Below are 11,411 nucleotides of genomic sequence, written 5' to 3'. Positions count from 1 at the left end.
TTGTTGTGAATTCTACAATATCATTGAAGGAAAGGTGGAATTCGGTAAGCGGTCTGGGAAACAGCCGGCTGATGGTGAAGAGCAAGGTATCCTATTGAAGAGTGGCTTTCTGTTCTCTCATCCAGTCCCTCTTTGTTTGATTTTTTTCCCAATAACTTTATGATGTTGGTACTATAATTTCCAATTTACAAGAAATACAGTGAGATTATGAATATTCCCCAAGATCAAACGACTAAAAAAATAATGAAGCCAGGATTTAAATCCAGGCAGTCTGATACCAGAATCCATAATTTTGACCAAAACTTATAATGTCTTCTTTCTCCTAAACTCTTGAGTGGTTAGAGTATCCTAATTGAAAGAGGAAAGGCTAAAATAGAAGTTATCTGCATTTAGGATTGAAGTACTTTGGGGTATGAAAAAGCTCTAAAGTCCATGAGAAATACACATCCCCTGCCAGGCAGCAGATTTGTGGCCTCATGAGGCATATTTCCTACCTTAGGGTGGGGGAACATGATGATCTCTGCCTAGCAGGATTTCAGAATTGCTATGGACCAGTAACTGCCATGTGCCTGCCACTCTTCCCTTTTCTGATGGGTGTGTTTACTGTGGTTATCTTGCCTGGTTCACCAGCGTAGGTTGGGTATTTGTGGGGCAGGCAGAAAACTTGTTTATTTTAGTTCATAGTTCCCTAGACCAGGGGGAGCTGCATCTGGACCTGGTAGAGATCACAAGACCTGAACTTTGATCCAAATCATGTAATTGTTTGAAGCTTGTGGGGAGGTGGTGAGTGTGCTTGGCATGTGATTGATGGGGTAGAATATGAATGTTTATGGACCATAGGGAAGATTTGATTACTGTTGAGAAAATATTCACTCTATTCCTCTTCCACTGTGAATAGAATTTACTCCCCTGCTCTAGGATACTGAGCTTGAACATGTGACTTTCTTTGGCTGATGCACATTAGTACCCTTAATGTAAGCAAAGACTTGAAATGTGCTTTGGTAATAGGGCTTTGCCCACTTGCGCCTCTGCCATTATTAGAAGAAGAACATGTCCTGGGTGGCTTGTTGGCCCATGGATGATGAGAGACATGTGAAACAAATCGGGAACTAAGCCCCAATTGGCCAAGCTAGCAAAGCCCAGCCTAGATAAGCCAAATCCTGGCTGACCCATAGACCAATGAGTGTGAGAATAAATGGTTATTGTCATGTGGCACTGAAAATGTGGGTGTTTGTCACACCACAGTAGCTAAGTAAATATTCCATGGTCAAATACTTTTGAGAATTGCTGCATAATACATGCTTCATTTCAGAGATTTATAAAGTGTATTATCATACTGAGGTCTCTGAGAAATCCTTTAGTAAAGACAATTGTTTGGCTTCATATAACCCAGTTTTCCAGACATCTTTGAGCACTGAATCCTTTTTTGGTGTGTTAAAAGTAAAATAAATAAATAAATAAAATAAAAAATTAAATGTTAGCTGGGGTTTGATCTAATTTTCTTTTTCTTAAAAAGAGAAATTCCCCTTTGTTGAGGAAAACACCTAATAGAGCATTTTGATTATGAAATTTAAGAAATTCTGATGTATGATGGAAGTGGAGGTATTTACAAATCAAGACCTCAATAAGATACCACCTCACACCTATTAGAATGGCTAAAATTAAGTCAGGAGACAACAGATGTTCATGAGGATGCAGAGAAAGGGCAACCCTCTTACTGTTGGTTGGAATGCAAGCTGGTGCAGCCACTCTGGTAAACAGTAGGGAGGTTCCTCAAAAAGTTAAAAATAGAACTACCTTATGACCCAGCAATTACACTACTAGGTATTTACCCAAAAGATACAAAAATACTAATTTGAGGGGACACATGCACCCCGATGTTTATAGCAGCATTATCAACAATAGCCAAATTATGGAAAGAGCCCAAATGTCCATCGACTGATGAATGGATAAAGAAGATGTATATATATACAATGGAATATTACTCAGTAATCAAAAAGAATGAAATCTTGCTATTTGCAATGAAGTGGATGGAGCTAGAGTGTATTATGCTAAGTGAAAAAAGTCAGTCAGAGAAAGACAATTATCATAGGATTTCACTCAAATGTAGAATTTAAGAAACTAAACAGATGAACATAGGGGGAAAAAAAGAGAGGCAAACCACAAAACAGACTCTTAACTATAGAGAACACACTGAAGGTTACTGGAAGGGTGGTGGGTAGGGGATGGGCTAAATGGGTGATGGGTAGTACGGAGGGCACTTCTTTTTTTTTTTAATTTTATTTTGTTATGTTATGTTAGTCACCATACAATACATCATTAGTTTTTGATGTGGTGATCCACGATTCATTGTTTTCCTATAACACCCAGTGCTCCATGCAGTACGTGCCCTCCTTAATACCCATCACCGGACTAACCCATCCCCCCACCTCCCTCCCCTCTAACACCCTCAGTTTGTTTCTCGGAGTCCATAGTCTCTCATGGTTCATCTCTCCCTCCGATTCCCCCCCTTCATTTTCCCTTCCTTCTCCTAATGTCCTCCATGCTGTTCCTTATGTTCCACAAGTAAGTGAAACCATATGATAATTGGCTTTCTCTGCTTGACTTCTTTCACTTAGCATAATCTCCTCCAGTCCCATCCATGTCGATGTAAAAGTTGGGTATTCATCCTTTCTGACGGCTGAGTAATATTCCATTGTATATATGGACCACATCTTCTTTATCCATTCATCTGTTGAAGGGCATCTTGGCTCTTTCCACAGTTTGGCTGTTGCAGACATTGCTGCTATGAACATTGGGGTGCATATGGCCCTTCTTTTCACTACATCTGTGTCTTTGGGGTAAATACCCAGGAGTGCAATTGCTGGGTCATAGAGTAGCTCTATTTTTAAATTTTTGAGGCACCTCCACACTGTTTTCCAAAGTGGGTGTACCAACTTGCATTCCCACCAACAGTGTAAGAGGGTTCCCCTTTCTCCACAACCTCTCCAACATTTGTTGTTTCTTGCCCTGTCAATTTTTGCCATTCTAACTGGTGTAAGGTGGTATCTCAATGTGGTTTTGATTTGAATTTCCCTGATGGCTAATGATGATGAACATTTTTTCATGTGTCTGTTAGCCATTTGTATGTATGTTTTCTTCAGAGAAGTCTCTGTTCATGTCCTCTGCTCATTTTTTGGCTTATTTATTTTTTACTTAAAAATTTTTTTAAAAAAAACATTTTATTTATTTATTTGAGAGAGAGAGTGAGCGAGAGAGAGCGTGAGCAGGGAGAGGGGCCGAGGGGGAGGGAGAAACAGACTCCCCACTGAGCAGGGACCGCCCCCCCCCGATGCGGGGCTCGATCCCAGGACCCTGGGATCATGACCTGAGCTGAAGGCAGACGCTTATTGGAATGAGCCACCTGGGGGCCCCCAGAGGGCACTTGTTATGATGAGCTCTGGGTATTGTATGTAAGTGATGGATCACTACATTGTACACCCGAAACTAGTAGTACACTATATGTTGACTAACTGGAACTTAAATAAAGGCTTGAAACTATAAAACAAATAAAATTAGATATTAAACATTTGATTACGGTGTATAACAATATATAAAGAACTTGGAGTCTTCTCCCAGTGGATTGGATCGGAGAGAAATTTGGAAGACTGGTGAACAGGAGAAGACAACTATAAAGATTATCTCAGCAGAGAAGGCTTTGGGTCTCTATGGTAGCAGGCAGCCTTAAGGCAAAGGGGAGGAGCAGCCAGTGACCAACTCCTTGTGATGGGAATGGCTGAGGAATTTGTAGCATGATGACATCAATGATCAATTCTAATGTCCCCCCATCCTGTCTAGTACAAGGAATCTCTTACATTTTCTACAATATCTTTATTAAGTGTCAGTTATTCAAATAAACACCCTGTTAATTTTGCTTTAGAGAATGAAGGAATGAGGAAAAAGACCGTGCTCCATGCTTGGTGTGAGGTGGTACCGGGAAGGGTGAACAGTCATGAAAGTGGGCATGTGTGTAAACAATGCTTTAGTGGATGCAGGAAAATGGAGGGCCACGCAGTGCAATGGTGAGCCTTTGAGTGTCCTCGGAAATATGGGGGGGGGTGGTTATAGAGTTTATTCTGTGCAAAAGGTGGAGGATGAGGCAGATATTTTAGCCCAAACATTTGTTTGCACAAATATCTATGTGTTTCTGCATGTTTTCTAGCATCCCCTACAGAAGCCAAGTGACTGGATTCTGGTTCCTGGGGTGGGAGTGAGGCAGACCACTACCAGGGGCCTGGGTTTTAGTGATATCCTGCATGAGGACATTTCCCTGCACTAACATTCTCTCTCTCTCTCTTTTTTGTTTTTGAAAGAGAAAGAGCGTGCCTGGGAGGGGCAGAGGGAGAGGATCTCAAGCGGACTCTGCCCTGAGCATAGAGCCCAACACAGGGCTCTATCTCACGTACCTGAGATCATGACTTGAGCCGAAATCAAGAGTCTGATGCTTAACTGACCAAGCCACACAGGCGTCCCTGCACTAGCATTCTTGAAGGCCACCTGTTTCAAATGTCATAGCTCTAAGATGGAGGACAATTGCCTAACCCATGCTGGATTTTCTACGGGCAAAAATAAACGTACTGTGGAGGGGCGCCTGGACGGCTCAGTTGTTAAGGGTCTGCCTTCGACTCAGGTCATGATCCCGGGGCCCTGGGATCGAGCCCCGCATCGGGCTCCCTGCTCGGCGGGAAGCCTGCTTCTCCCTCTCCCACTCCCCCTGCTTGTGTTGTCTCTCTCTCTGTCAAATAAATAAATAAAAATATTTAAAAAGAATAAAAAATAAACGTACTGTGTAAAGCCACTATGATTTTAAGGTAATTTGTTAATAGGGCATAGCACAGAGAACTCACCTCTTTACCCAGTGAGCTTGGGTGGATAAGTGTGTGTATGGAGGGTCATAAAAAAATGTCCTCTTGGGCAGTTGGGGCTGTGGTCCGGGCAGAGTCCATTAGCAACCAGTATGCACAGGACAGACCAAATTTCTAGTCCACTCACCAATTAACTAATGACCTTGGGCTCCTCTTGCCCTTTTTCCTCATTGGTACAAATGAGGAATTATCTGTCTCAAACCACAGGCTCTGGCGAGGAGAGATGAAGAGAGGACTTTGAAATAGTTAAGGATCCCCTCTGTGAGTATTTGGTCTTACTAAGTCGACCTTCCTTCATGGTCTTTTCCTAAGTGGGTGGCAGAGAGGAAAGAAGTGAACTATGCCCAGATGCTTAAAAGGCACTTGTTAAACCTGTCCCTGGAAGCCCCTTGGTCTTGCCCTTCCTTTTCAAGTGTACCCCCTAGTCCCACTGCCGTGTTAAGCCATTAGAGATGGAGGCAAAGGACGGTCAGTGATACTGGTGTCTTTGTTAGAAAGCTTGATGATATTTTGTCCCCCATAGATTTTTTTGCATTGATTTTGACTTTTTAATAATATTACATTAATATATACCTTGTTTACTGTTTTTGGCACCACCTAAGCTTTTGCACCCGAGGCGAATGCCTCACTCACCTCACCCGAGTCCCGGAACTGCCCGGTACCATCCTGTGCTGTTGCCAAAGTACCATCCCTTGTCTCAGGCTGTCTTGCTCCTATAAGTTTCCTCACATTGGTTCCCTTTCCTGAAGAGTTTTGCCCATCATCCCTGCCCCCCTACCTCTGTCCAAAGGGTCACCTCCTCTGGGAAGTCCTCCCTGATCCGTTCCACCTTTAAGTAATCCTGACCTACACTGAATCCCCGTAGCACCTTGTGTACACCACCTTGGCTAAGAGTTAGTACCTGTTATCTTGTCAGATGGATAATTACCTAACCTATGAGATTGCACATTCTTGTGGACAGGCATGTGTTTTCTCTTTTGGAGAGGTTTGTTTCGTTTTGTGTCTCTTGCTCTTTGTTTAGAATTCTTAGCACAGTAATGGATTAATGAACTGTGTGGTGTCATTTTCTTTTGGTTCTCCTAATTGTCAGAGAAAACAATTATTTTGTTATCTCCCATTTTCCTTTTTTCCTTTTCTGAACTGAAACATGTTGGAATTCAGTGACTTAACAAAATGCTTATGAAGTTGGGATTTCAAAAATATTACAGTGTCCAAGATGCAGATTGCTGGCAGAGGCCATGCCAACAAGAACTTGCCAATTTCTCCTCTGGGCAACATTGTCTTTTCCTTTGGTTTTATTTGCTTTTGAGAGAGAGAGAGAGACTGACACTTAATGAACATTCGACCCCTGGGAAGGGTAAACTTAGAAGACACAATGTGTCTTGTTGAGGTCTTCCCCTGTTTGCCCTCCAGGATTATGCAGATCAAAGCCTCCTGTTTATAAAGCACCCTTCTTCCAGGATCTGGCTGCTCTGACGAGGGTGGCAATGGGCATAATTTCTGACATTGTTCTGACTGCAGAAGTTAAAGCAGAGACATCTCTCTACTCAGGGCACTGTGCAGAACCAGGATTCAGGACTTTTATCCCGTGCTCAGTGGACATGTCACAGGGCTTTGGGAGCTGGGACTGGGACCAGGTGCCTTGTTAAAAATAATTGCCTTTCCTTAGAGACCACTTTTGCCATCGTTTGGGGACTTCAGAGCTCTTATACCAACTATTAGTGTCTTCCCCTAAAGAGGGAACATTGGAGCCAGGAGCCCGTAAGAAGAGGATGCCTTCCAGCCTCCGCCTTCCCAACCTGCAATTGAACAAAAACCAGGGTGAGGAATACGTTTTAACCAGATTTCCCAGATCAAGGAAATAGAAAGTTTGAGGGCAGCGAGAAGAGAGTGCTTGACAGATCAGAACTTGCAAGTTGGTTGAAGATGACATGGGGGAATGTCAGCAGGGACTGACATTCAGGCAGTTATGACATTATTGTTGCCTTGTTCGTTCACTATTTTTTGTGTGTGTGTGAGGGGAGTGTACGGGGAGGGTGAAGGACACTGCAGCCCTAGGAGATTAAGTCACTTGCTCATCATCATAGCCGAGCAGGTATGGGAGGGCAGGAACCACCCAGACAGATCTCCTGCTGCCCAGAGCGGTAGTCTTTCGCCTACACCCATGGGATGCTCCAAGCCATAGAAGACAAATGACCTTTCAGGAACACAGAGAGAAGAGGGCTGGCCTCTGGTAAAGGTGGAGTGGGATTCAGGGGAGAAAACGGGTCCGGTTCTCTTAGTTCATGCTCAATTCAGATCCTTAGATCCAATTTCTTTTATTTATAATTTCCCCCAATACATCAGCCTGACTAGCTGCCAAGATCTAATGCTTTAAAGATGATCAAATATCTTCTTTATCCTGCTGCACTGCAACTCTGACAAAGGACTCTGTCCATTAGCACAAAAGTCCCCATCAACCTTCAGATAGAAGTTGACTGTGGTGCAGGTATCCGGGCACGTCCCGTTGGGCTGTAGGAGGAGATAACGTGATGCATGCAAAATTTAGCAATAAGATGTATAGTGCTTCTGTGTGCAGCACAGAAGTGTCCTAATGACAGTTCCGTTTACTGGCTGTGCGGTCTTGGGTATGTGATGTCAGCTCTTTCTGTCTGTTTCCTCATCTGTAAGACGAGGATAATAAAATTTCCTACCTTGTAAAGTGGTTGTGGGATTAGATGAGTTAATACAGAAATTACTTAGAATAATGTCTTTTTTTTTCAAGATGTATTTATTTATTTTAGAGAGAGAGAGCAGGGGGAGGGGCAGAGGGAGAGAAGCAGACTCCCTGCTGAGTACTAGCCTGAGCCAAGCTCGATCTGACCACCCTGTGATCATGATCTGAGCCGAAATCAGGAGTCGAGTGCTTAACTGACTGAGCCACCCAAGTGCCCCCACTTAGAAAAGTTTCTATCTATGTGCTTCTATTATTAAGGACAAAATCAGTTCTTATAAAATATGTTTTTGGTAAATGAAGAGGCTCTAATTAAGACAATGGCTTCCTGTTAAGGAAGCACCTTGTTGGGTTGAGAATGGAAGGGGAAGCCTGAGTATAGCTTATGATGTTTGTGAATGGTGATTGGTTTTAATGATTTTTTTGCTTTTAACCATTTTCAGAAAATAAAAATAATCACTTGAAAATGTGTATAGTGCCTTTCCCTTTGCAAGGTGCTTCACATCTTATTTGATAACCTTATTTATTCTGTGAAGACATCTTAAACCCTTACTATGTGCTGAGCTCCAGGGGCACACACCCTCACCAGGGAAGACAGACTCAAGAGAGCCTTTTTTTGTGAGAGGTACGATCTGACCCTGGGGATGGGAAAGATAAGGTGTTTTGTCAGAAGGGGTGGCCTGTGGAAAACACAGAGATGAGAGAGAGCATGGGGATTAGAGGAGCTGCAAATAATCCAGTGTGGCTGGAGAGATGGACGAGAGGGTGGGGTGTGGATGCAGGTGTGAGGAGTGAGGAGTAAGCAAGGGGCATGGGGAAGCAGGGAGGGGGACCCCATAGAGGGTTTCCCCAACATGCCGAGGAGTCTACAGAATATCCTATTCTATCCTTGATGGGGTTCCATGGCTAGATTTTAACAGGGGAGTAAGGCATGATCAAATTAAAGTCAGAAATATCACTCTGGCCACAATGAAGAGCAAGAATTGGCAAGAAGTGTGTCTGAAGGCAGGGGGAGCTCTTAGTTACACCGCTGTGGTTTTGATCCAGGCAAGAGATGATGAGTGTTTGAAATAAGGGAGGAGCGGTGGTCTTGGAGATAAAGGGACGGAGTCCTGAGATGGATATTCGCATGGTAGACAGGACCCCATGTGTCAACCCCTATTGGAGTGACAGGGAAATTTTGCTTAAGAATGGTTATTTGGCTCACAGGGGCTCCCACAGCTGACTAAGGAGAATGTGCAATTCTATTCGGAAATGTCCTCCTGTATGGCTTTCTTGACATGTACGATGCTTCTATTTCTCAGAGCTCCCTTGAAGGTAGGAGCTAAGACCAGTCATCTCTGAAGTCCCACACAGCAGGCGGCATATTTTTTCCAGAGTACTGGTCCAGTAAACATAAACTAGAAATACAGGTCAGTCCTATTTATAGCTTCCGATGTGGCTTTTTATCCTAGCCCCGTGAGGCACCTCATGGCAGAGAAGAACGTCACCCTGGTGAGTGAATTCCTCCTTACTGCCTTCACCGACTGTCCTGAATGGGCACTTCCTCTCTTCCTCCCGTTTCTGTTCATCTATCTCGTCACCTTGTTGGGGAACCTGGGCATGACTACCCTGATCCGCGTGGATGGCCGCCTGCACAGCCCGATGTACTTCTTCCTCTGCCACCTCTCCTTCGTGGACATGTGCTACTCGTCGGCCGTCGTGCCGCAGACGCTGGCCGCGCTGCTGGAGCGCGGGGCCGCGCTGTCCTACACCCGCCGCGCCGCGCAGTTCTTCCTCTTCACCTTCCTCGCTTCCATCGACTGCTACCTCCTGGCCCTCAGGGCCTATGACCGCTACTTGGCCGTGTGCCGGCCCCTGCTCTATGTCACCATCATGACCGAGAAGGCCCGCTGGGGCTTGGTGGCCGGGGCTTACGGCGCTGGTCTCTCCAGCGCCTCTGTTCGCACGGTCACAGCCTTCACCCTCTCCTTCTGTGGGGACAATGAGATCGACTTTATTTTCTGTGACCTCCCCCCTCTGTTAAAGCTGACCTGTGGGGACAGCGACACCCAGGAGGTGGTCATCACTGTGTTTGCCATCTTCGTGATCCCTGCCTGCACGGTGRTGATCTTGGTGTCCTACCTCTTTATCATCAGGGCCATCCTGCAGATCCGCTCCGCGGGGGGCCGGRCCAAGACCTTCWCSGCCTGCGCCTCGCACCTCACGGCTGTGTCCCTCTTCTGCGGCACCCTCATCTTCATGAACCTCGGAGATAACTCTGGCCAGTCCTCACAGGAGGATCGGGTGGTGTCCATGCTCTACACGGTGGTGACCCCCATGCTGAACCCCTTCATCTATAGCCTGAGGAATAAGGAGGTAAAGGAGGCGCTTATGAAAGCCCTGCACAGGTCAAAGTCTTCTGGAAGGCCCTAGATGGACTTTTGCCAAATACATCTTTCCTTAGTGTCTCTGTCCTCTCTGTCTGTCCTCAGATATCACCTACTTGGGGAGACTTTCCCAGGCAACCATACTTAAAATTGCACCTGAACTTCCTACCTCCACTTTCTGATTTATTAGTCTTTTTTTTTTTTTTTAAGATTTTATTTATTTATTTGACAGAGAGAGACACAGCGAGAGAGGGAACACAAGCAGGGGGAGTGGGAAAGGGAGAAGCAGGCTTCCCGCGGAGCAGGGAGCCTGATGCAGGGCTGGATCCCAGGGCCCTGGGATCATGACCTGAGCCGAAGGCAGACGCTTAACGACTGAGCCACCCAGGTGCCCCTCTGATTTATTTTTCTATGTAATACTTGTCACCATCTGATGTTCTAAATCTCACAACTAGAAAGTAAACTACATGAGACAAAGCATTCTTATCTGTGAGAGTCATTTCTGTGTGTTCAGTGCCTAGCCAAGCACCTAGAGCATGAAAGGCACCCAATTAAGTGTTTGTTGAATAAATACATCAATCTCAGGTTCCAGGGTCTACCTTTATGTTCCAACTTCCTCAGTCCTCAGTTTTTTGTTTGTTTGTTTGTTTGTTTGTTTTTTATCTGCCAAGTTGGTTTACCTATTTATAGGACTAGATTTTTGAGGATCCAATGCATGAATGAGCAGGGACCATGTCTGTCTTATTTGCTAATATCTGTTGAATGCTGTACATTGCCTCGCACAACAAATACTTGATGGGTGAAGTAAAAATATTTGGAAATTCCAGAAGTTATCTACAAATGCCACTACTGTTTTGATCCAAAGGGATTTTCCAAATCCCATCATTTATTCTTTCATTATTTCCTTCTTACTGCTTCTGTGGTTTTTGGCTAATAATAATAATAAATTATAGACAGTAACTAACATTCATCAGACAGTTATCAACTTCCAGGAATTGTGTGATGTGTGCTAGAGGAATGATCTGATTTATCTCTCACCACAACACGGGGAGGCGTGTTCCACGATTACTCCTGCTTTGTAGGGAGATGAGGCACCAGAGATTCAGAGAGGCTGAGCAATTTTCCCAAGGGCAGCAAGTAAGTGGTCGAGGGGGCTTCCACCCCAGTGGAGCCTGAGCTCCTAATTGCCATACACATGGTCTGCTGCTATGATCTCTTGCCCATTCTATTCAGTCTCTCAATCTGGAATTTATTGTTGTTGCACATTTACTTTTCCTTTTATCTGGAGAAGAAAAGATAAAAGTCCAATCTGTAGAGGTCGCAGGCAGTCGTCCCATTTATTTTATAGCCCTGATGTGCTAGTATTGAGTAATGTGACAACAGGTATCTGTGTGTGTATATGTGTGTGCACACCCATAATTGTGT

At 44.6% G+C, this 11,411-nt stretch overlaps 1 protein-coding gene across 1 annotated transcript; it reads left to right on the top strand.

Annotated features, from left to right (window-relative positions):
- Positions 1-9,087: 9,087 nt before the first annotated feature.
- LOC141374746 (olfactory receptor 9Q2-like) lies at positions 9,088-10,032 on the top strand. The gene has a single exon (XM_073904894.1). It carries the CDS (start codon positions 9,088-9,090, stop codon positions 10,030-10,032), a length of 945 nt encoding a protein of 314 aa, XP_073760995.1.
- Positions 10,033-11,411: the final 1,379 nt, after the last annotated feature.

The sequence above is a fragment of the Callorhinus ursinus genome, unplaced genomic scaffold, assembly GCF_003265705.2.
Source record: "Callorhinus ursinus isolate GAN/ISIS: 27379988/994484 unplaced genomic scaffold, GSC_fseal_2.0 scaffold21, whole genome shotgun sequence".
Lineage (NCBI taxonomy): Eukaryota > Metazoa > Chordata > Mammalia > Carnivora > Otariidae > Callorhinus > Callorhinus ursinus.
The sequence above is the reverse complement of the archived record's forward strand: the minus strand, read 5'-3'. Positions and strand labels throughout refer to the sequence as shown.